Consider the following 26705-nt stretch of genomic DNA (forward strand, 5'->3'; position numbering starts at 1 on the left):
CTCTGTGTTGTTTTGGGTCGATTGTGAGACCTTTGAAGGCCCCGCCCCCTTTCCGCAAGAACTTCTGTGCATCCTTCTGTTTCTGTTTTTGCTCAGCAGTTCCTTGTTTTAATGTTTATTGTTGCCAAAAGAATTTAAATTTTTGTTATGTACCCCCCCCCCTTGAAAAAGTTCCTTTGGAGTTCCACGTTCCTGATATTCATCATTACCTCATTTTATTATAATACACATGCACAACAAGCACTGGCAATTTCTGCTGAATATGTTCTGATGCCTACCACGTTGTGTTACGTTGTGTTGGTGTGCATGTTGGGAACCTGTGTTACATGCAGCCATTTGCATCATATAGCAACTCATGTTCTACCTTTCAGCTGTATCTTTGTGATTCTCTTATTAGCTGTATTTTTGCCCCTATTGAGGGGCGGCAAGTTGCAAAATAATCAGTTTCATAAAGCACAGGCTACCATAACTTCTGTATTAGAAGTACACTCGAGGATTTACAGAGATACACATTATCACATTTATTGTGGCCCTTTGGGCAACTGCCACAAGGCCACTACTTCCCATACCATGCCAGCCTTGGTAAGGGAGAAGGGACAGGCAGACGGTAGGAATTGCCAAAGGTGTTTGAAAATGGGTGGAGGCTCTTGGGAAGCGGGTGCCCAATAGGGGCTTCTACAGGGGCAGCAGAATGTCTTGGGCAGAATCCCTGCAGGAGCTCTGAGACTCCCTTGACTTTGTCCTTCCTCACAGGAAAATACAACTTGCTTTGGCTTCTGTGCTCCTCAAGAAGTTGAACGTCCAAACCTGGTCAGGATGGACGGACGAAGATGGGCAGCTGACCTGCTCAAGCTGTCTCCTGCATCCCTCCCTACAACCTCTGATCATCCCCTCCCGGGACCCTCAGAGAAATCTGGTGAGTTCCAGGGGAGAGGAGATGGGGACATGGATGGCTGGATGGTGGAGGGAGAAAGAGGAAAAGATGGAGAGGAGACCAAAGGCAGGAAGGGGAAGGAAGGAAGGAAGGAAGGAAGGAAGGAAGGAAGGAAGGAAGGAAGGAAGGAAGGGGTGAGGCTTTTTTCAAAGCAGCTCTTTGTTTTTGGCTGGAGGCTCTGCACACAGGATTGGGCATATGAAGACCAAGGGTGGCCGGTATTATAAGCAAATTGTGTAAACTTGCCAGTCTTACAGCCAGGGGTTATGTGTGAGAGTGGGTGAGTGGGATAATAATTTATAGAGCGCCTCTAATTCTGTCCCTCCATAAGCTTACATGGAGATACAGTGGTACAACCTTGGTACAAATTTCAAATTAAGTGCACAAAACCAACAAAGAGACTCATGGGTTTATAGTGGCACCATATTTCCTAACCAAGTGTCCCCTTTGTCAGACTGCAGCCGACAAAAGCTTAGACCATTATACATTTATGAGCCTTTAAGGACTCCAAAAGATGAATAAACAGAAGCATAGTTAATCTATGGACTTCTATCCTACTGGAAACAGTGACAGCCAGCAAGTTGGATATCTTGAAGAAAGGGATTAGACTGATGCCTGTGCTCTGCCCTTGTGGTCCTAGGCAATAATGCTTCTTAATACTAGTTTCTGGAAAGCACAGGAGGGCAGAGGGCTCTTGGGCTGAAATCTTGCTTGCTGGTTTCCTACAGGCATCTGCTTGGCTACTGTGAAAACAGGATGCTGGACTAGGTGGGCCTTTACCCAATGCAGAAGGATCTGCTTAGGTTCTAATATATTGCAATATTTTTACAGTTACATGTGGCATAAGAGCACTTCGGTTTTACTTCTTACTCATAGGAGAGACTTCTATTGGAGCCCGAGATCATTTCCTCACTTGAAAAATAAAAGGACAGAGATGTGTCTTATAAGCCAGTTCCACCGTAGATCTTTACTATAAAATGATGCTGCTCTCTTATGTGTGAATGGAGTGATCATGAGTTTCTATTGCCATTGTCCCATCTGCATTCCTAAAAATTTGGAACATAGAGAGGACAGTGGAGAATGGAGAGCACGTGAAAATAAGAGAAAGTGCACATGGGAATTGACGTGTGTTCAGTTTCTTTCTTGTCTTTCTTAAATGTCTAACAGTATTCTGTCCCCCCCCAAACTCCCAAATAGGTGAGGAAGAGGACGGTCAGAATTCTATGGAGCCATCTGTGAATTCATTGGGAAGAACAAAGAAACAATTTAAATGCAGGGAATGTGGAATGTGCTTTAGTCACTGTGGAAGAATGAGGATACACCAACAAACTCACACAGGAGAGAAACCATTTGAATACATGGAGTGTGGAAAGAGCTACAGTTGTAGTCAAACACTTGGAATACATCAACGAACTCACACGGGGGAGAAGCCATTTAAATGCATTGAATGTGGAAAGAGCTTCAGTCAGAATGGAGCACTTAGGAGACATCAACGAACTCACACAGGCGAGAAACCATTTAAATGTATTGAATGTGGAAAGAGCTTCAGTGAAAATAGAAACCTTAGAATACATCAACGAACTAACACCGGGGAGAAACCATTTGAATGTATTGAATGTGGAAAGAACTTCAGTGACAGTGGAACACTTAGAATACATCAACGAACTCATACAGGGCAGAAACCATTTAAATGTATGGAGTGTGGAAAGAGCTTCAGACTTTGTGGAGACCTTAATATTCATGAGAGAATTCACACAGGTGAAAAGCCATAAATGTATGCCGTGCTCCACTCAAGGTGCACTCTTTACTTCACATCAAGAAACTCATAAAGGCGGAAATCAATTTTAAATGCATGGAACCCGTGTGATGTTCTGGTGTTTGTATTTAAATTTGTACACACACACATATATATGTATTAACGTAATGAAGGTCACATATACTATATGTACAAAAGAAGTTGCAAGTTGTTGCTAGATAAACAGGGGGAGAGTGTGAATCTGGAATGCTCAAGGTGTTTGATGAATCTGTTGAGTTTTGACCTCCGCTCTTCACTGCCAAAATGATGGGCTGCCCTTGTCTTGTGGATCAGCATCTGTCAGGCTTCAGGGAACTGGCTTCCTTCCCCTTGGCCGTAGATAAGCAGAACAAAGGAAAAGGATTCTTCTTACCTGTTAGAAACTTTAATGATTCCAGCAAGAGAACAAAGAACCCGTCTTCACACAAATGGCGGTGCTCCCAATGAATAAGTCCACCCCCTCACATCCCTAGTCACCCATGTCACTTCTGCATCTTGTAACCTGGGCTTGCACCCTCTGTGCTTTCTGTCCTGCCACTTTTGCAGCTCTCTCTGACCTTGGGGAAAGTGGAGGGATGCTTTACAGAGACAGTGAATCAGTTACCTCTCTCTCCCCTAGTGTTTTTTCTTCAAGCTGTTCCCCATCCACTATTTCCCGGCTTCTGCCTTCTGAACTATGTTCCTCTGCAAACCACTGTTCCAAATCTATACAGTCCTGCTGTAGATTCAGGGGGATTGGTCTCCCACCATTGTGCCTCAGTGCAGCTCTCCTCAGCACCATCCCTGGAGATTGCAGTTAGATTTTGGTTTAGGGGAGAAAGTGTGGGCCTGGGTCTAGGCCAGGGGTGGGGGGGAATAAGGGTAGAGAATTACAAGGGGTGCTGCTTTTTCTGCGCAAGGCTGGTTCTTGTTTCTCCTGAGTACACGCCTGTAATCAGCATGTGTGCTTTTAGCAGGAGAGCGCCCCTTTGTCTCAGAGCGTAAGATGCTTCAGGAGGCATTAGAGTGAAGCGCCTGTATCGCACATGTGCCATGAGAGCAATGGTGGGGGGAATGTAAATACCTGTCGGGGTGCTTAAAAGGAGGCTGTTGTTTCATGAGAGGGGGCGGGGGGAGGAGAGCCTTAGCAACGCCAAACAGAAAGAGCCAAGCGTGCTTATAGGATACATGTGGTTGCTACTGTGACTTTGAAGCTAGGCAGTGGAAGTGGCACATGCTTCTGCTAAAAGCAGATCTGGGGTAGGGAAGATTAAGTTAATTGCAACCTTGAACTATGGTTACCAGACGTCCCCATTTCCCGGAGAAAGTCCCCGGATTTACAAATCTGTCCCCGGACAAAATCCGCCCCTGGAATGTCCCTGGATATCATTTAATGTCCCCGGGTTTATATTTTAAGTGTTGTACATTTATTAGTAGGGAATGAATGTTGCATGATTGTTTCATCGGCACAAGACACATCATATGGAGACTTCTGGCAAGGCAAAATGGCGGGCGCCATGGCAGCAGCAGCTCCTGAAGCCAGCCAGAGTCAACTGCGCTACCAGGCTGGCTCCAGGGTGCTGAGACTGTCGCTGACGCTTCCACTGCTGAGGAGGAACTGGGGAAACCACCGACACCCCCCCACGACCCAAATCAAGCCAGGAGCGAGAGCACCTGGCCAACTGCCCAGCAGCGCTCCGGGGCCAGGAAAACCCTGGAGACAAGGCAGGGAGAAGAAGGAGAAGGAAGAGAAAGAGGAAGGATAAAAAAGAGGGGATCCCCGACCTTGTCATGCCACTGCTGCCGCTGAGGAGCAGAGGGAGGAGAACACTGGGAGGGCAAGGACACATGACCGAACCCAGGTCCGACCTGAGCCTACTCCACTCCAAGAAAGCAGGCCAAGGCCCAGAGGAAGGCTGCGCGACAGAGGAGACCACAGAAGAGATTACTTCTTAATTTTTCTTTAAAAATAGCTTTTTAAAAATAACTTCTTTTCTCTTTTTTTAAAAAAAACGTGTCCCCAGATTGCTACTCTGACTTTAAAGATGGGCAGTGGAAGTGGCACATGCTTCACTTCTGGGTTGGCGCCATCGCCGAATGGCGGACTCCCTCCGAGCTCCGGAGGGAGCCTGCTCGGCAGGGGCTGGGTTCTACCGCGCCGGCGACGCGGGGACCCTCAAAAACCATGGGCGCTGAAACCCATGGGCATGGTGACTCAGCGGGCACCGTTTGCCCCCCGACCCGCGAAGGAGCCTTTTTAAAGGCTGCGGAGCGGGTGACGGGGGGGTGGTGCTATGAGTCCTCCGCTTCCCCTGCCAAGCGAAGCCGCATGCCATTCGACGGAGAGCGCTGACTTCTTCCATTGAAAATTTGGACTTAAAAGAATAATCCGTGAGTAATTGGAACTCGGATTAAAAAGGGGGGAAATTTTTTTTTTAAATCTGGAGCGAGCGGGGGAGGTGCAAAAAGGAAGTCAGCCTCCCCCCTGTTGTAGAGGAGTTAAAGCAAAGGATTTGACAACTAAGATCGAGCGCAACCTTATTTGGATAAAGTTATCAATTTCGCGATGGAAAAGTATAAGATTCGGCTGGAGGAGAAAAGTGGAATGTGAATTAAAATGCAACCCCCCCCGGAAACCCCGGGAGCGATCTGTGAGAGCGCCGGGAGAGGAGAAATAGAGGTTTTGACAGCTGTCAAAGGAGCTGTCAAAGTGGAAGAACAAAAAGAGAACTTTGTTACGAGGACTTTGCCGGTTACATTTGTTATAAATTGGATATAAATTGTTTAAAACAAGGAATAACAAGTTACTTTGACTGTTGGGTGTGATCTGGAAGGAAACTGAGTTACTATAATCCCTCTAGAGGAGCTGTGGGACACTACAAGTATTGTTGCTATGGAATTTGAATAGGACTTTTTATCTCCTGGGAAACTGCAGAAGTGGAACACTATTTTGTCTACAGAGGTCTATACACTAAAGGAGACAATAGATTTATCTATTGAAGAATGGAAGGGACTTGACGTAATGTTTTGTTCCTGAATAACAAAGCCTCTGTAGAGGAATCAGAAGCTTTTGGAATTAGAACATTTGTGCAGAAGAACAGGGGGGGGGGGAAGGAGGAGAGAGATCAACAAGAACAACAAGAATAACAAGAACTGGACAAAGGTGGAAGTGGGAACATTTGGGACATCCAGATTTGAAAGATCTAAAGGAATAAAATTGGAGGTTTTACTCTTAAATATAAAGATCTGGATGGAAAAAATGGACCTTTTTGAGACAGACTCCTTCCAAGATTGGACATTCAAAATTAAAGATGACCAAAAGACGACAAAGACTATTTAAAAGACAACAAAGCGGACTGGTGAAGGACTATGGCTTAGATGTGGGAGCTCCAGAACGACAGTAGACATTGATGGACATTGGGAACGCAACCGGGAAAGGGGGGAGGGAAATTTGGAATCCAAAGCGTGTTAAATTACAATTTATTCCTTTTTTTATTTTTTTATTCAAATCTGTATTAAAGAGGGGAACTTGTGGAAGGGAACAGGTCGATTTTAGGGGATGGGAAAATATTTTTAAATTGGGTCAATGATAAGAAGTTTAAAACTTGGGGTAAGAATTTGTTGAATTTATTTGAAAGAATTGGAATACAAGAGGGGGAGGGGAGGGGAAGTCCTGGAAAGATGCTAATGAAAATAAGGTTTTAAATTTGGATGGTTTTCTTTTTCTGTTATATTTGAAAATTTTTAATAAATATTATTAAAAAAAAAAAGGAAGTGGCACATGCTTCTGCTAAAAGCAGATCTAGGGAAGATTAAGTTAATTGCAAGCCTAAACACACTTGGGTCCCATTAGAGAGGATCCTCATGAGGCCGGAGGAACATCACCCGGCTGTGAGGCGTGAAGGCCACTCCCTGCAAGGCCTTTCCCACCTGGCCTAGGAGGCGGGACCCAGAGTCACCCAGCCCTACTATGTTAAATTTGTATTCTGTAGTTGACCTCCTTTGTAATGTTTTACTTTAAAATCTTTTAAGGTAATATTTTAGTTTTCTGTTATGTTGCTTTGAATGTATACTCTATACAGTAGTAAGTTGGGATAAAAACACCTCGGGTGACAAACACTTCAGGTTACAAACTCCACTAACCTGGAGGTAGTACCTCGGGTTGAGAACTTTACCTCAGGATGAGAACGGAAATTGCACGGCGGCAGCGGAAGGCCCCATTAGCTAAAGTGGTACCTCAAGTTAAGAACAGTTTCAGGTTAAGAATGGACCTCCAGAACCAATTAAGTTCTTAACCCAAGGCACCACTGTATTTCACTCTTTTCAAATTGTTTTATTTATGTTTTATTGATTTAATATGCTGTAAACCGCTTTGAGGTTTTTCTTAAAAATATAAAGCAGTATAGAAATGAAATAAATAACAATAAAGTATAGAGCAGGGATATCCAACATGGGGTTGCTCACATGTTGGGCAACGACTCTTATAAGCCTCAGCCCGTACGGCCAAGGTTGATGGGAGTTGTATTTCAAAAGCTCAGGGGTTTAAAATCTCATGTTTCTTACAACTTGTCATCATGAATAATTTTAGGTAAAACTTTTGTTGATACAGAACTCATTTTTAGCTTCTGGGAGCAGCTGGTCACTTCTGCTTTATAAACAAACCCAAATATATTGAAACACTTTACATTAAAACCAAATTTCAGAACAGATACAAACATAATTTTTCTTAAAAAAAACCACATACCTTTTTTTTTACTTTACAAACCATTATCTTCTCAATCCAAGATTTGCTTTTCATGTGAATAAAAATACTTTGTTAGCAAGGGGGTACAGAAAAAAAGTTACAATAAAAGCATTATCAGTATTTAAAAATAAATGCTAGTGGTTGTTCAAGGCATTGAGTTACAAATGAAGGCAAAGATCAACCATTGCTAGGTAGAGCCTGGAGACATAATCCTAGAATGAACCCCTGCCCCCCCCCCCCACAGCCCGCTTTTGCCTGTAAATGTATTTGATTCAAAGATCATATAAATCATATTTTTTGACATTAATTCTGATGGGCGGAGGCGAGTTTAAAGGCAACCAAAGTATGGAGATATATTTGGGTTTGAGAGGCAGGTGGTCCACTGCTGGACGGCCATCTTGACCAGAATCTTTCTCAAGGCCTTGTCTTCTTCAGCCCAGGTAGGCCTTGGAATTAAGAATGCTTTGAATTAACGCGACAGAAGCAAGAGGATGGGCAATGAATTCTGATGGCTTGCTTGGAACAGAAATGTATTTGGAAGACACTGTGCTGAAGAGGTATATTTGCAAAAAGCAAAAAAAACCCTCACAGCCCATTCCACAAATTAAAGCAACCTTAACAAACTACAGCTCCCAGAATTCTTTGGGGGAAGCCATGACTGTTTAAAGTGGTATAGTGCCCTTGAAGGACAGAGATGCCTCAGCTTTCTAAATCTTGGTTGCCAACCTCATCTCTGATGCCAAGCCAGGTCTAGAGGTGTGAGGCTGCATGTCTTCTGCCGCAACTGATTCGTGTATAAAATATACACCACGGTTGGGTTGAAACGGCACTCTTTACACTTACCTGGTTTGCACATGGTGTTAATGTGCCAAGGGTGGAGAACTTCAGACCCGGGGGGCCAAATGCACATGTGGTCTGTGGTCCTCTGAATTCACTGCTCTGAATCCACGGCTCTGCTTCGCCCATTAGCCAGCCGGGATGTACCTTTCAACTCTTGACAATGCCTCCTCCCTCTTTGGTAGAAGGCAGATAGTTGTGTGTGTATCAGATATAACTTCCTCTCGAAAGGTTGCGCTCCTTGTTTGACCCACCTTTGCCTCTCTCACCCTGCCCAGCCCTGGCATGTGGCCCCTGGAAGGCGATCCGGGAGGGAATCTGGCCCTTGGTCTGAAAAACAGTGGAAGCTTCCAAACTGACAGTTGCGCAAGAGCATGCAAACCTAAGGCCTGCCCACATCCCACTGAACTATGCTAGGCTGTGACTTCTGTCATTCCTGGCCATTGGCCACGCCAGTAGGGGCTAATGGGAGTTGGAGTAAAGGAATGGTTGAGGGAACTATGGATATAGTATGAAAAAATAAAGACGTTCAGAAAGATGTTATTACAGCTGTAGGGCTTGTGCACATTTCCCTTCCCTTTGATGGGATCTCAGCACTCGAGATGCTGTTTAGATTTGTTTATCACCAATCACCCCCCTCCCATTGGCTAGTGGATTCATTGCTACAGAGTTATTGTGTATATAGTGGCATACAGGTACTACTGGCAGTGTTGATTGTCCCCCCCCCCCCCCCCAATTTATTGCTTTATTTGTCAGGACTGAAAGCAAAGCAAAGAACTTCCCCTCTCTCCTTACAAATTAAAACTGCCTTCCACTTTTCCTCAGTATTTCCTGTGAAGAATATTGCTTTCACATCCGTAGTGTACATTTGGCAGGCATCTAAAGCAGTGTTTCCCAACCTTTTTTAGGCAAAGGCACACGGAGGTAGGCTGGTGTGCCGTGGGAGGGAGGCGGGCGAGTCGGGCGGCGAGCACACGCGGGGCGGCGAGCGAGCTCCCTCCCACATCCCATCGCCGCTCGCTTCGGCCGGCCTACTGGGCTGTCGCAGGCGGAAGGCCTGCGCATGCGCGAGGTTTTCGCGCCTTCCTCCAGTAGGCCGGCCGAAGCGAGCGGCGATGGGATGTGGGAGCTCGCTCGCTCGCCGCCCCGCGTGTGCTCGCTGCCGCCGCCCCGCCTCTCGCCGCCCGAGTCGCCCGCCTCCCTCCCACGGAACACAAGGCAACGTTCCGCGGCACACTAGTGTGCCGCGGAACACCGGTTGGGAAACACTGATCTAAAGTACATGGTCGTCGTCCCCCCACCCCCCGGAGTGGTCGAATGGGAGGTATTCTTTGACAGCGTGTCTGTCTTGCTGCTGCTGCTGCTGCTTGTCACTGTTCCCTATTTCTGTGTATCTGTGAGGAGAATACAGGACACTGCAAAAGACACAGGGTGTTATGAAGGTGCAATAAGCCAGTCAGAGAGTGGTCCCTCCCTATAATGTAAATAGAGAGACTTCTTTTCAGGAGATTTCTGTATAAAGAACACTTTGCTGAGGTGGAAGTGGGGACTAAGTGAGGTTGCAGTGGAACCATGTTTGCATGAACATGAGAATGTAAAATATGCTCTCCATTTAGATATTTATTAAAATAATTTATTCATTTACCCAGAAGAGTCATTAGGCTTTTTTTGCTGTAAGCTGCTTCCTACATTGCAAGAGTGGGTCATGAGACCCTTGATCCCTCCTTGAAATACAATCTGAACCAAATGGGTGAGGCAGTGAAGAGTTTATTGATTACAACACGTTCTTGCAAGAGGGCGAGGTCCACAGTAGCTGATGTTCCCTGTACTGGAAGCCCAGCTTCCCTCCCTCGTCTCCCCATTGGCTGGTCCTGCAAGGTTTTCCTTCCCCCAGTTATCAAAGGAAAGGAAAGGAAAGAGGCTGGGGGGGGGGGAGAAACTTCTCCTTCCTCGCCAGAGTCACCTGACTTCCGGCTTCATCAGCGGAGATAAAATCGAGGCTTGCAAAGGAGGGAGGGAAGGGGGCTGCTTCGTCCTAATTAAGCCTCCTAATTAAGCGGGGTCCCTCCTTGCCTCCCAGGCGGGGGCTCCTATTCCCGCCCCCGCTGCCCAGGGTCGCTGCATCTGCTGCCGCCGCTGCCAGGATTTTGGGTGAGTGCAAAGCCAGCGACGGGGAAGGAGGGAAGGGGCTTGGCAAGGGGTGGGGGGTCCAGGATGAGAAGCCCCGGGACGGGGAGAAGAAGAGAAGGGAGGAAAGGGAGCTGCTCTTTTTAATGGGGGCCTTGAAGGTGGATTGGGGGGGGGGTTCCGTTGTGGAAAGAGAGAAGCTTCCTCCTGCACGGATCTGGTGCAAAGGGAGTTGCAGGGAAGGAGGCGGGAAATGGGAGAGGCTTGGGCATTGCTGGGCAGGTTAATAATAATAATAATACCTGCCCATCCAGGCTGGGTTTCCAGTGCGGCTTACAACATAGATAAACCATAATAAAACATCAAACGTTAAAAGCTTCCCAATACAGGGCTGCCTCTAGATGTCTTCTAAAAGTCAGATAGTTGTTTATTTATTTGAAATTGGAAGGAAGGGCGCCACCTCCGAGAAGGCCCTTTGCCTGGTTCCCTGTAACCTCGCTTCTTGCAGGGAGGGAACTGGCAGAAGACCCTCGGAAGTGAACCTCAATGTAGAGCCTTCCTTCCTTCCTTCCTTCCGTCCTTCCTTCTCTTTAGACACCAGGCGAAAGCATTCCTCTTCTCCCAGGCATTGGGCTCATTAAACAATCTATGGCCTTCACACCTGCATTTGTGGTTGTGTAAGGGGGCGGTTGTCGTTTTTATTTCTTACTGTGCTGTTCAACTCTGATTTTTTATTGTAAGCTGCCCTGTGATCTTCGGAGGAAGGGCAGTATAGAAATGTAAAGAATAGCAGTAAAAATAGGAAGCCCTGTTGTGCTCAAGGGGGTGGTTGGGACAGAGTCTCTGATTAGTATGCATAGCAGGTCAGGCTAAGGAGGGAATAATAATAATAATAATAATAATAATAATAATAATAAATAAATAAATCATTACTTGCACCCTGCCCACCTGACTGGGTTCCTCGGTCACTCTGGAAGGCTTCCAACAAAATAAAAAACACTGAAAACACTGAATACTTCCCTGTAAAGGGCTGCCTTCAGAAGTCTTCCATTTTGTGGAAATGGCCTTTGATTTTAAAGAAATGCCCTCTTTAAGTAATCACGTGATGTAAATATGTACACTAGTGGTCAAAATTGTGGAAACCTTTTGGAAAAGTGTATTTCTGAGGTTTGATGGCTCCTAACACCACTTTTTTTTTGAGTAATACCATAAAATTATATATCAATGGAGATATAATTTAATGAAAAACGTAATGCAATAACTTTTATGAAGGATTATTTATTACAACAGCAGTCATAAAGAAGAAACGTGAAACACATACAATAAAAGAGATATACAAAAATTCTCACCGTGTCAGTTAATACTTAGCTGGGTAACCTTTAGCCTTCCATGGAGTAAGGTAAGCTTTTTAGTTCTGCAGCTGTAATAATGTGAAACTAAGATTAAATTATTTCCCTTATTAATTGGGTTTTATTGCTGGGTTGCTTCTGACTAACAAGTTTCTTTAGTCGGCTCCATAGATTTTTGATTTGAGTTAAGGTCTGGGCTATGTATTTTGGGGCATTTACTTTCCCATTAATGACACAAATTCTGTCCACACCTCTTGCTGTCATACAGCCCCAGATCATAGCACTGACTGGGTGTTACACGGAAGGTGCAATGTAAATAGGATGTAAATCTTCTCCGATTCTCCTCACGTATTTCATGCCATCACTACCAAGTGAGATTTTGGTCTCGTTACTCCAAATAACACTGTCCCATTGTTCTGCTGCCCAGTTAACATGGGTTTAGCCCAGTCTGATTTTGTAGCGACTGTGTCTCCTTATACCTCTTCCAAAATTTAGAAATGCCCCCTTTGGTTAAGTTCCTGCCAATTTTTCTTCTAATATCTTCAGAACTGTAGCCTTGTTCACTTAATAGTACTATTTTACATCCCTTTCTAGGTGACCAGTCAGCTCTTTGCGCCATTTATTTAATTTTATTACGTTTTACAAGCTCACTACATGAAAAAAACCTCAACCAACTTGATAGCAATCGCAAAACACATTTTTTAAAAAAATATTTTTATTGAATTTTCAAATTATAACAACAAATTTCCACAAATCTTAATTGAACAATTTCTATATCCGTATTTCTTCCCTCCCTCCTCTTTGGCTTCCCCCATATTTTCGTATTGATTTATTAAACAAATTCTATACTCTGCTGATTTTGCTTCTTATATAGTTGTCAAAACCTGCCAAAGAGTCCATATCTTTATACTGTCTTTTTCTATAGTTTATAAATGGTTCCCACTTTTTTTTTTAATTGATGTTGTCTCTCTCATGTATTCTCTCTGTCAGCTTAGCCAGTTCCACGTAGTCCATAAGCTTGGCTTGCACTGCTTCCTTTGTTGGCGTTTTCTGTTTTCCATACTTGTGCTAATAAAATTCTTGTTGCTGTTGTCGCATACATAAACTATATCCAATTTCCCTCTCATGTATCATGATCTAAAATTAGAAGCAGGAAAGAGTCTGGTTTTTAAACAAAGGGTTTTTTCAACATTTTTTTCAGTTCATTATATATCATTTCCCAGTATTCTTTAACCTTCTTGCATTCCCACTATAAATGAAAAAAGTACCATCTTTCTCTTTACATCTCCAACATATCTTGGATCCTGTTTTATACATTTTTGCAGTTTTTCCAGTGTGATATACCATCTATATATCATTTTCAAATACAGTGGTACCTCAGGTTACATATGCTTCAGGTTACAGACTCTGCTAACCCAGAAATAGTACCTTAGGTTAAGAACTTTGCTTCAGGATGAGAACAGAAATCGTGCTCCGGCGGCGCAGCAGCAGCAGGAGGCCCCATTAGCTGAAGTGCTGCGTCAGGTTAAGAACAGTTTCTGGTTAAGAACGGACCGCTGGAATGAATTAAGTACTTAACCCAAGGTACCACTGTAATTTTCTCTTAATGATATACAATCTGTAAACTTTACATTTGTTTTCATAAATTTTCCCATTCCTCCAACTGTATATTAAGCCCAACATCCGGAGCCCATTTTATTTGGGCCGATTTTACCTTCTCATCTAAAGTCTCTCCATATAGCAAAATGTTATATGCTCTCTTCAATAATTTGGTATTTCCCTCCACAATTTCCTTTTGAAAGTTTGAGATAGTATAGCTGAACCCCCTTTTATTATCTTCTTTAAATTGATCATTATTCTGTCTGTGATGCAACCAACTTTGTAAAGTACCTTTCAAGTTTTCATAACTTTTAAATTTCAAACCTTTCTCCTCTTCTATTAACAAATCTCTATATGTTGGCCACTTTCCTTTTTTATCACCCCTCCAGCTACACAGGGTCTAATCCTGCCAGACTTTGGTGGATGTCTCAAAAATTTCCAAGTTGTTGGATATTCAAATTGCAGAGCTTGTCAAAACTGACAGGCAACTATTTACAAATCCTGTTCTTTCAGCAAAGCAGGAATTTTAGGGTTAAAAATACATTTGCTTTCACTCAGAGGCTGTAATGTAGATTTTTGGGGGCTTTCATCTCATTCCATCTTATTCACAAAACGTCTCTGCAGGGTTCTCCCCTGAATAGCAGAAGTACGGCTTCCATTTTTAATACTTCTCACTTTGAAGTTCAAATTGAATTTAAGTCCAAATTTTTAAATTCCTCTCCAAAAGCTTCTTTTTCTTTTACCTTATAACAGAAGATCCGCCTCGACCGTCTTCCCCTCCCCCACCCGCTGCTGATGCAACTGCGGGAGCCGGTTTGACGGGAGACCTGGGGCTCAGCTGGACCCCGTTGCAGCCCCACTCTTCTGCAGAGTTTTGTGCGGGGGGCTTTTTTTAGCCCCTAAACCTCTCCTCGGTGGCCTGAAATCCGCCTAAGGGCTCTGTCTTACTCAGACAAAGCCCTGGGCGCCACCATTTCCTCCATGATCCAGCCCGGAAGCCCGCAATCACAAAGTCAACTCTTTGTGACATTTATTGTATTTTATTACATTTTACAAGTTCACTAACTGAAAGAACAAAAAAATCCACAACCAACTTGATTGCAATCACATAACACATTGACAAATGTCCTGCTTATTTATGTTGCAATCCTTCCTAAAAGTTGTTGTATTACATTCTACTTTAAATTACAGTGGTACTTTAAATTACAGTGGTCTGTTCTTAACCTGAAACTGTTCTTAACCTGAAGCACCACTTTAGCTAATGGGGCCTCCTGCTGCCGCCGTGCCGCCAGAGCACAATTTCTGTTCTCATTCTGAAGCAAAGTTCTTAACCCGAGGTACTATTTCTGGGTTAGCGGAGTCTGTAACCTGAAGCGTCTGTAACCTGAAGTACCACTATATCTTTCCGTTGATATATAATTTTATGGTATTACTCCCAAAAAGGGGGGTATTATGAGCGATCAAACCCCAGAAAAACACCTTCTCCAAGGTTTCCACAATTTTGACCACTAGTGTATGTTGTCTTCTAGGTCCAAAGACACACATGCACACACAGATAGCATGAGCAAGCAGGGCTCCAAAGTGCTTCTCTTGAGAACTTGCCATCTAAGTTGTTTACTCACGGCAAAAGCTCCTATTTCCCAAAAGGACAGGAGGGGGAGGTCTCTCCCCCACTTTTAACCCACCCACTCCCACCGCACGGAAGGGAGAGGTCTTGTTCATTCACAATCCCTGGATCCACCGCCTCTCCCAGGGGATCCAGATGCGAGCAAGGTGCTTTCTTCTTCTCCATTCAAGGGCAACCCATGTATTCAAAGCAGTCCTTTGCAGATTAAGACTTAAGTTCAAAATAAGTACAAAAACCCGACAAAAAGACTCACGGGTTTATAGTGGCACCAGCTTTCCTAGTCAAGATTCCACAATGTCAGACTGTAGCTCACAAAAGCTTAAGCCATAATACATTTATGAGCCTTTATGGGCTGCAGAAGATGAATAAACAGAAGCATAGTTAATCTATGGTCTTCCATCCCACAAGAGACAGTGACGGCCAGCAACTTGGATATCTTGAAAAAATGGGTTAGGCTGGTGTCTGTGCTCTGCCCTCGTAGTCCTAGGCAATAATGCTTCTTAATACTAGTTTCTGGAAAGCAGAGGAGGGCAGAGGGCTCTTGGGCTGAAATCTTGCTTGCTGGTTTCCCACAGGCTTCTGCTTGGCCACTGTGAAAACAGGATGCTGGACTAGGTGGGTCTTTGCCTGATGCAGAAGGCTTTGTTTAGGTTCTAATATATTGCAATGATTTTACACTTACATGTGGTATAAGAACACTTCAGTTTTACTTCTTACTCATAGGAGAGACTGCTATTGGAGCCTGTGATCATTTCCTCACTTGAAAAAGAAAAAGACAGAGATGTGTCTTATAAGCCAGTTCCACCGTAGATCTCTACTATAAAATGATGGTGCTTTCTTAAGTGTGAATGGAGTGATCATGGGTTTCTCTAGCCATTATCTCATCTGCATTCCTAAAAATTTGGAATATGGAGACAGTTGAAAATGGAGAGGGAGTGAAAATAAGAGAAGGTGCACATGGGGATTGACGTGTGTTCAGTTCATTTATTGTCTTTCCTAAAAGTCTAACAGGATTCTCTCCCTGCCCCAAACAGGTGAGGAAGATGATGGTCAGGATTCTACGGAGAGGTCTGCGAAATCAGTGGAAAGAGCAGAGAGGCCATTTAAATGCAGGGAATGTGGAATGTGCTTTAGTCACTGTGGAAAAATGATGATACACCAACGAATTAACACGGGGGAGAAACCGTTTGAATGCATGGAGTGCGGAAAGAGCTTCACTCAAAGTGGTAAACTTAGAATACATCAACGAACTCACACGGGGGAGAAACCATTTAAATGCATTGAATGTGGAAAGAGCTTTGGTCAAAACGGAGACCTTAGAATACATCAACGAACTCACACAGGGGAGAAACCATTTAAATGCATTGAATGTGGAAAGAGCTTCAGTCAAAGTGGAAACCTTAGAATACATCAACAAACTCACACAGGGGAGAAACCATTTAAATGTATTGAATGTGGAAAGAGTTTCAGTCGTAGTGGAGACCTTAGAATACATCAACAAACTCACACGGGAGAGAAACGGTTTAAATGTCTCGAATGTGGAAAGAGCTGCAGTCGTAGTGGTCACCTTAGAATACACCAACGAACTCACACAGGGGAGAAACCATTTAAATGTATTGAATGTGGAAAGAGCTTCAGTCAAAGTGGGACACTTAGAATACATCAACAAATTCACATGGGGGAGAAACTATTTAAATGTATTGAATGTGAAAAGAGCTTCAGTCATAGTGGAGCCCTTAGAATACATCAACGTACTCACACGGGGGAGAAACCGTTTCAATGTATTGAATGTGGAAAGAGCTTCAGTCAAAGTGGAAAACTTAGAATACATCAACAAACTCACACGGGGCATAAACCATTTAAATGTCTTGAATGTGGAAAGAGCTTCAGTCAAAGTGGAAACCTTAGAACACACCAACGAACTCACACAGGGGAGAAGCCATTTAAATGCATTGAATGTGGAAAGAGCTTCAGTCAAAGTGGAGCCCTTAGAATACATCACCCAACTCACACGGGGGAGAAATCATTTAAATGCATGGAATGTGGAAAGAGCTTCAGTCGTAGTGGAGACCTTAGAATACATCAACGAACTCACACGGAGAAACCATTTAATTGTATGGAGTGTGGAAAGAGCTTTAGTCAAAGTGGAGGCCTTAGGAAACATCAGCTAACCCACACAGGGGGGGAAACCACAGATGTAGGGAATGTGGAAAGAGCTTAAGACAGAGTGGAGACCTTAATATTCCTAAGCAAATTTACACAGGTGAAAAACCATATAAATGTATGCAACGTTGCACTCAATGTTCACTATTTAATTTACATCAAGAAACTCATAAAGGTAGAAATCAATTTTAAATACATGGAACCCGTGTGATGTTTTTGTGTTTGTATTTAAATTTGTATACACATATATATGTATTAAAGTAATGAAGGTCACATATACTTGATGTACAAAAGAAGTTGCAAGTTGTTGCTAGATTATCCAGGGGGAGAGTGTGAATCTGGAATGCTTAAGGCGTGTGATGAATCTGTTGAGTTTTGACTCCACCCATCACTGCCAAAATGATGCGCTGCCCTTGTCTTGTGGATCAGCATCTTTCAGGCTTCAGGGAATTGCCTTCCTTCCCCTTGGTCGTAGATAAGCAGAACAAAGGAAAAGGAGTCTTCTTACCAGTTAGAAACTTTAATGATCCCAGCAAGGGGACAAAGAACCCGTCTTCTAGGAATGGCGGTGCTCCCAATGAAGAGGTCCAGTCCCTCACATCCCTAGTCACCCCTGCCACTTCTGCGTCTCGTAATCTGAGCTAGTTCCCTCTGTGTTTTCTCTCCTGCCACTTTCGCTGCTCTCCTTGACCTTGGGGAGAGCGGATGGATGCTTTCCAGAGACAGTGAATCTGTTAACTCTCCCCCCCTCCAGAGTTTCTTCTGCAAGCTGTTCCCCATCCAGTATTTCCCAGCTTCTGCCTTCTGAACTATGTTCCTCTTCAAATCACTTTTCCAAATCTATACAGTCCTCCTGCTCCCGGGAAGAATCCTGGGAGGGGGATTTTCCCACAAATGCCTCGGTGCAGCTCTCCTCAGCTGGGTCCCTGGTTAGGTTTTGGTTTAGGGGAGAAAGTGTGGGACTAGGCCAGGGGGGAGGGGGAGAGAAGGGTAGAGAAGTAGAGGGGATGCTTTTTCCATGCAAGGCTAGTTCGTGTTTCTCCCGAGTACACGCCTGTAATCAGTGAGCGTGCATTTGGCAGGAGAGCGTCCCTTTGTCTTGACGCGTAAGATGCTTCAGGAGGCCCTAGAGCGAAGCGTGTGTATTGCACATGCACTGTGAGAGCAATGGTGGAGGAATAGCAAATAACTGTCAGGGTGCTTAAAAGGAGGCTGTCGTTTCGTGAGAGGGGGTGGGGGGAGGAGAGTTTTAGTGACGCTGAACAGGAAGAGCCAAGCGCACCTACAGGATACATGTGCTTGCTACTCTGAGTTTGAAGATGGGCAGTGGGAGTGGCACATGCTTCTGCTGAAAGTAGATCTAGGGAAGATTAAGTTAATTGCAACCTTAAACACACTTGGGTCCCATTAAAGAGGCTGCTCATGAGGCCGGAGGAACATCGCCCGGCTGTGAGGTGTAAAGTCCACCACTCCCTGCAAGGTCTTTTCCACCTGGCCAAAGGGGTGGGGCCCAGACTCACCCAGCTCTACTATGTTAAATATGAATTCTGTCGTCAACCTTTGTACTGTTTTATTTTGAAATCTTTAAGATAATATTTTTGTTTTCTGTTATGTTGCTTTGACTGTATATTCTATATTTCACATTTTTCAGGTTGTTTTATTTATGTTTTATTGATTTAATATGCTGTGAACCGCTTTGAGGTTTTTCTTGAAAATATAAAGTGGAATAGAAATTAAATAAAAAAAGTTTCGAGCAGGGATATCCAACATGGGGTTGCTCAGATGTTGGGCAACAACACCCATAAACCTCAGCCTGTATGGCCAAGGTTGATGGGGGTTGTAGTTCAAAAGCTCAAGGGTGGAAAAGCTCACGTTTCTTACAACTTTTCATTATGAATAATTATAGGTAAAACTTTTGTTGATATAGAGCTCATTTTTAGCTTCCAGGAGCAGCTGGTCACTTCTGCTTTATAAACAAACCCAAATATATTGACACACTTTACTTTAAAAGCAGATTTCAGAACAGAGATAAACAAAACCTTTTTTAAAAATCTTTTTACTTTACAAACCATAATTTTGTCAATCCAAGATCTGCTCTTCATATGTATAAAAATACTTTGTTAACAATGAGATACCGAAATAATAATAAAAAATCTGCAATAAAACATTATCAGCATTTAAAACGAAATGCCAGTGGGATGTTCCAGGCATTGAGTTACAAATTAAGGCAAAGATCAACCATTGCTAGGTAGACCCAGGAGACTTAATCCTAGAATCAACCCCTGGCCCCCACAGCCTGCTTTTGCCTGTAAATGTATTTGATTCAAAGATCACATAAATTATCATGATTTTTTTCTCATTATTTCTGATGGGCGGGGGCGAGTTAACCCCATGGAGGTATATATGGATCTGAGTGGCAGGTAATCCACTGCCAGACTGCCATCTTGACAAGAATCTTTCTCAAGGCCTTGTCTGCAAGAGGACGGGTAATGAATTCTGATTGCTTGCTTGGAACAGAAATGTATTTGGGAGACACCGCTGAAGAGAAAACGGGAAAAAACTCACAGCCCACTCCACAAATTATCCAGGCTGCTATGCGGCAGAAATGCATTTTCCCACCTTCCCTTGAAACAGCCTTGCCCTACAACGCTGTGTCACAAGCTGCCCTTGGGAATGGCCCCACATCTCAGAAGGCAGGCAGTGGGGACGAGTGCTGTGTTGCCCTGGGAGGAACACAATGGCACTGGAGGCTGCTGAGCAAAATGGCCCCCGTGGACTCCATTGTGTTCCCACTTACCTCCTGATTGCTTGCCTTCTCCCTCGAGGGCCACATCCACACCACATTTAAATCACTCTAGTACCCCTTCAGTCAGTCATGGCTTCCCCCAAAGCATTCTGGGAGCTGTAGTTTTCTGAGAGGAGACTCCCTGTTCCCCTCTCAGAGATATAATACGTAGAGTGGCTTCACTATCTATTCCTTATCACAGAGAACTTGGTGAATTGTAACTCTGAGGGAAATAAGGGTTTTAAGGGTTGCCATGGTTAAAGACTTGATTTAGAAGAGGCAGAGGAACCAGAGACCAAATTGCAAACATGCGCTGGATTATGGAGAAAGCTAGAGAGTTCCAGAAAGACATCTACTTCTGCTTCATTGACTATGCAAAAGCCTTTGACTGTGTTAACCACAGCAAACTATGGCAAGTTCTTAAAGAAATGGGAGTGCCTGATCACCTCATCTGTCTCCTGAGAAATCTCTATGTGGGACAAGAAGCTACAGTTAGAACTGGATATGGAACAACTGATTGGTTCAGAATTGGGAAAGGAGTACGACAAGGCTGTATATTGTCCCCCTGCTTATTTAACTTATATGCAGAATTCATCATGCGAAAGGCTGGGTTGGATGAATCCCAAACCGGAATTAAGATCGCCGGAAGAAATATCAACAACCTCAGATATGCAGATGACACAACCTTGATGGCAGAAAGTGAGGAGGAATTAAAGAACCTTTTAATGAGGGTGAAAGAGGAGAGCGCAAAATATGGTCTGAAGCTCAACATCAAAAAAACAAAGATCATGGCCACTGGTCCCATCACCTCCTGGCAAATAGAAGGGGAAGAAATGGAGGCAGTGAGAGATTTTATTTTCTTGGGCTCCATGATCACTGCAGATGGTGACAGCAGTCACGAAATTAAAAGACGCCTGCTCCTTGGGAGAAAGGCGATGGCAAATCTAGACAACATCTTAAAAAGTAAAGACATCACCTTACCAACAAAGGTCCGTATAGTTAAAGCCATGGTTTTCCCAGTAGTGATGTATAGAAGTGAGAGCTGGAGCATAAAGAAGGCTGATCGCCGAAGAATTGATGCTTTTGAATTATGGTGCTGGAGAAGACTCTTGAGAGTCCCATGGACTGCAAGAAGATCAAACGCATCCATTCTTAAGGAAATCAGACCTGAGTGCTCACTGGAAGGACAGATAGTGAAGTTGAGGCTCCAATACTTTGGCCACCTCATGAGAAGAGAAGACTCCCTGGAAAAGACCCTGATGTTGGGAAAGATGGAGGGCACAAGGAGAAGGGGACGACAGAGGATGAGATGGATGGATAGTGTTCTCGAAGCTACAAACATGAGCCTGACCAAACTGCGGGAGGCAGTGGAAGACAGGAGTGCCTGGCGTGCTCTGGTCCATGGGGTCACGAAGAGTCGGACACGACTAAATGACTAAACAACAACAATTGAATCTTCCATACCTGTGTAAGGTAATTGAGAGAGCAGTTGCCGAACAGCTTGGTAGGTTTCTGGATGAAACATAGGCTCTGGACCCATTTCAGTCCGTCTTTCACCCTGGTTACAGGACCGAGACAGCTTTGGTTGCCCTAACAGATTATCTCCATAGACAGCTGGATTGAGGCGGGTCGGGACTGCTGATTCTCTTACATCTGTCAGCAGCCTTTGACATGATCAATCACGAACCTTTGGATCACCGCCTTGCCGACGTAGGGATTCAGAGCACAGTCCGACAATGGCTGCTCTCCTTTAGCTCAGGTCGGGGACAGAGGGTGGTGCTAGGGAGGGAGTTGTCACTGCGGTACTCCTTGGTGTGTGGAGTCCCACAGGGAGGAATCCTTTCCCTGATGCTTTTTAATATATTTTATGTGCCCCCTTGCCCAGATTGTCCGGAGCTTTGGGCTGGATTGTCATCAATATGCTGATGACACCGAGCTTTATCTGTTGATGGACGGCCGCCCTGACTTGGCATCGGACACACTGACCAGATGCTTGGAAGCTGTGGCTGGATGGCTGCGTGGGAGCCGGTTGAAGTTAAATCCTTCGAAGACAGAGGTCTTCTGGTTGGGTCGGGACAACATGGGATTGGGGGCCCAACTCCCATCTCTTGCGGGGGCTCAATTAGTGCCAGCGCCTTCTGTCAAGAGCTTGGGTGTAACCTTTGATGCCTCCCTTTCCATAGAGGCACAGGTTGCAGCCACACCAAAGGTGGCGTTTTTCCATCTCCACCGTATTAAAGCAGTTGGTCCCTTACCTTTCTCGCCCTGATCTGGCCACAGTGATCCATGCAACGGTCACCTCCAGGCTTGATTATTGTAACTCGCTCTATGTGGGGCTGCCCTTGAAGCTGACCCAGAAACTCCAGCGGGTGCAGAATGCCGTGGCTAGGCTCCAGTGCTTTACCAAATGCACTGGCTCCCGGTGGAGTACAGGGTCAGGTTTAAGGTGCTGGTTTTGACCTTTAAAACCCTATGCGGCCTAGGACCCACTTACCTATGGGACCGCCTCTCCTGGTATGCCCTGCGGAGGAGCTTAAGGTCCGCAAATGACAACATTTTGGAGGTCCTGGGTCTCAAGGTGGTTAGATTGGTCTCAACTAGGGCCAGGGCCTTTTCAGTACTGGCCCCAACTTGGTGGAACGCTCTGCCACAAGAGACTAGGGTGCTGCGGAACTTGACATCTTTCCGCAGGGCCTGCAAGACAGAGCTGTTCCACCCGGCCTTTGGTTTGGACTTAGTCTGACCTTTATGTTTCCCTCCCCTTATGGTTTTGATTTATGGGCTACTTTTAAAATGAGGCTGCATTTTAAATTGCATTTTTATCTGTATTTTTAATTGGTCCCCCCCCCATTATGTTTTTACTGCAATTTTACTGGTGTTGCCCGGCTCTGGCCAGGGAGGGCGGGGTATAAATAAAATTTATCATTATTATTATTTTTAGTTTTATTATCAGACATTAAGAACTTCCTGATCCTGCTTCTTTATAAGACAGCTGAAGGCAGCCCTGTATGGAGAAGCTTTTAATGTTTGATGCTTCATTGGTTTTTAAAAAATATTCTGTTGGGAGCTCCCATAGTGGCTGGGGAAACCCAGCCAGATGAGCGGGTATAAATAATGTTGTTATCATATTATTCTTATGCTTAATTGAATAGCAGTTCCCGGAAGCCGCTGGAGGGGAGAGATGCTCTGGAGCTCCCATCCTCCTTGCAGGCTTGGCCACCATGAGGAGACAGTGCTGAGATTCCTGCATTGCAGGGGGTTGGACTAGATGACTCTCAGGGTCCCCTTCCATCTCAACGATTCTATGATTCTAACAGGGTGCGGGACTAGATGGGATTGATCAAACTACAGGGCTCTTCGTGCGGAAGGGTATGTGAGTGAGTGAGAAAGAGCGTACCTTCAGAGAGAGGCCCCCGTCTCTTCTTTGCAAAGAGGCTGAATCAGCAGCAACCCCCCCACCCCACCCGTCGCTTCTGTGTGTGCATGCAGAGGAACGTGTCTCTCTCTCTCTCTCTCTCTCTCTCTCTCTCTCTCTCTCTCTCTGTGTGTGTGTGTGTGTGTGTGTGTGTGTGTGTCTGAGAGAGAGAGAACCTTCAGGGAGAGGCCATGTCTCTTATTTGTAACCAGGATGAAGGAGCTGCAATACCCCCACACTTGACCCACCGCTTTGCACTCACGGGATTCCTTGCAGGACAAGGACAGTGCATGACGGAAGTCAGTGCATGACGGTCAGCTGTTCTAATTAAGCCGCGCCCCCTTTCCCAAGTCAGTATCGAGCAGCAGCCCCTCTCCCAGCAGCTTCCACTCTCTGGCTTTAACCCTTAAAGCAAGGAGCATCTGTTCCCTATTCTCGAAGCCCAGGTTCCCTCCCTCCTCTCCCCATTGGCTGGGTACTGCAATTATCCCGCCCCCGGAAATATCCTGCCTCCCATTCCCGGCCCCGCTGCCCAGGGTCGCTGCCACCATCGCCAGGATTTCGGGTGAGTGCAAAGACAGCGGCGTGGAAGGAGGGAAGGGGCTTGGCAAGGGGTGGGGGTCCAGGATGAGAAGCCCCGGGACGGGGAGAAGAAGAGAAGGGAGGAAAGGGAGCTGTTTCTCTTAATGGGGCCTTGAAGGTGGGGGGGGGGGTTTCCTCTGTGCAAAGAGAAAAGCTTCCTCCTGCCCAGATCTGGTGCAAAGGAAGTTGCAGGGAATGAGGCGGGAAAGGGGAGAGGTTTGGGCATTGCTGGGCAGGCTCGCAATAAAATAATAATAAAAATAATAAAGCTAATAAATATAATAATAATACCAATTATTATTTTCTGGGTTTCACTAGCCCATTTTTTTGGTTTCCCCAGCCAATCTGTGCGGCTTCCAACAAAATAAGAAACACCAAAAACATCCAAGTCTTCCGTTTTGTAGAGGAGATGGGGACATGGATTGCTGGATGGCAGAGGGAGAAAGAGGAAAAGATGGAGAGGAAAACAAAGGCAGGGGGGGGCCCTCGCAGGAAGAAGGAAGGGGAGAGGCCTTCTCCAAAGCAGCTCTTTGTTCCTTGCACTCCTTGCATAAAGTAGTGGGGGCAGGGCCGGATTGAGGTTTGATGAGGCCCTAAGCTACTGGAGGTCATGGGGCCCTTTATATGTCCAGCTGTCTTTTGTCAACAACAAATTGTCGCTGTTTTTTTGTGTTGAATGTAGGTTGTATGGTAATTTATGAACCTAATCGGTATCTAAAAAAATTTGCACATACTTGTTGAACTGAAATACAGTTGAGAAATATATTAATAATGAAATACAATTACGAAGTATATTAATAGTGAAATAATTATTAAGCTCTAACTTAAAATGATTTTGTTATTCATAACAAACTTAATAATGCAAACACATTGGCATATGGCAATAACAAAAGTTCCTTTAGAAACGCAGGTTACAAAGAATCATTATCTAGTCCTAGAAACTTGCTATAACTTGAAATTATAATAGGTGTAAATATACAGTGCAGACAACTACTAATAACAAATAGCTTTATTAATATGAAATTAATTGTTATAGCCTGTACAATGCAATTGTAGTAAATACAATGGATTTTTTAATATAAGTATCAATATTACCATAATAGTCCACATACTTCATTGGCACAGCAGACCTTTGTACCCTGTTACACTTAGTGAGTGTAAAAGACAGTATTTCTAGTAATATGTCGCATTACAAATAATAGCAATACTATACACACCTGTACGTAAAAAGTATTTTACAGGACTACCGTATATCTCGCTCTATAACACGCACCTGACCATAACATGCACATCGTTTTTAGAGGAGGAAAACAAGGGAAAAAACATTCTGAATGAAACAGTGGCTGTATCATTTTTGTGCTTCATGCTGTGGCCACAGACATGTGATCTGATGGTGAATTTGGGGTGACCCAATGCAAAAATCCAGAGAATCCCTGTGGATCCATGCTTTGTAACCACGTTTTTGCACCATTGCAGTCCCAGGCAACAGTGGGTGTGTGATTTTTGGGGGGCAGGCTGTAGCCATGGACATGCTATGTGCTCTGATGGTGAATTTGGGCTGACCCAGTGCAAAGATCCTGAGGATCCATGTAGATCCATGCTTTGTAACCACATTTTTGCACCATTGCAGCCCCAGGCAACAGTGGGTGCGTGATTTTTGGGGGGCAGGCTGTAGCCATGGACATGCTATGTGATCTGATGGTGAATTTGGGGTGACCCAATGCAAAGATCCTGAGGATCCATGTGGATCCATGCTTTTTAACCACATTTTAAGTGGGGAGGGAGGGAAAAACACAGAAGGGACAAGGAGCGGGAGAGGGGTGTGCAGAGAAGCAGCTGGCTAAGAATGCAGGAGAGGGATATAACGGGAGGGAGGAAAGGAAGGCAAAAGTTTTCCCTCACCTACCCACCCAAGCCAGCCAGCTCTCTCTCTCTCTCTCTCTCTCTCTCTCTCTCTCTCTCTCTCTCTCTCTCTCTCTCTCTCCCCTCCTGCATGTTTTCAGCAGCACCGGAGCACAGAGACGACACTCTGCTTTCCCCTCTGCTTGCCTGGAGGGGAGGGGCTTTCCCTGCTCTTTGTTCCGTTTGAGCAAACACAGCAAGGAAACAGAGGTGGGTGGGCAGTAAGACCCTGAGGCAGAATGCAGGAAAGCAGCCGCTTCCTCTTTTCAGGTTTCCCTTCTCCGAGAAACGCAATTTGATTTTTGCCTGATTTTTTTTGCCTCCCCTCGTGCCATTTGGCTCCAGGGACCACACATTCGCTCAATAACACGCACAGACATTTCCCCTTCCTTTTTAGGAGAAAAAATCTGCGTGTTATAGAGCGAAAAATACGGTAATTGTATTACTGCATCTCCCCAATACCCATTCAACTGTATAATTTTATCATGATTAATTGTGTACTGTGTATACAAACAGTACACAAACATGATCTAAATTACAATACTTTCTTGCCTTTGCCAAAGCAAAGTCACTGATGATATCATCAAATGATAAACTGCATAGCTTCTCACATTCTATGTACATGAGGCTGAAGTAACATAATTTATCTTGAGACATTGTTGTTCCGAATTCATTTTTTATCTTCTTCAGCTGTGAAATGTATCTTTACAAATGGCAATTTGCAATCATCATTCAAAGGAACATTCTCAGAATTGCTTCTACATTGGAGAATGCTGATTGGACATTGTTGTTGTTCTTTAGTCACTTAGTCGTGTCGGACTCTTTGTGACCCCATGGACCAGAGCACGCCAGGCACTCCTGTTTTCC

General features: G+C 44.6%; 1 protein-coding gene across 1 annotated transcript in view; it reads left to right on the forward strand.

The window, feature by feature from the left end:
• Nucleotides 1-760: 760 nt before the first annotated feature.
• The window catches only part of LOC114589697 (uncharacterized), a 65823-nt gene continuing 39878 nt past the window's right edge, over nucleotides 761-26705 (forward strand). Inside the window, exons 1-3 of the mRNA XM_077920804.1 lie at nucleotides 761-916; nucleotides 16026-16970; nucleotides 24904-24916. Coding sequence (XP_077776930.1) covers nucleotides 817-916; nucleotides 16026-16970; nucleotides 24904-24916 — 1058 coding nt within the window. The 5' untranslated portion in view covers nucleotides 761-816. The remainder of the gene's footprint in view (nucleotides 917-16025; nucleotides 16971-24903; nucleotides 24917-26705) is intronic.

This window comes from Podarcis muralis, chromosome 2 (genome assembly GCF_964188315.1).
Source record: "Podarcis muralis chromosome 2, rPodMur119.hap1.1, whole genome shotgun sequence".
NCBI lineage: Eukaryota > Metazoa > Chordata > Lepidosauria > Squamata > Lacertidae > Podarcis > Podarcis muralis.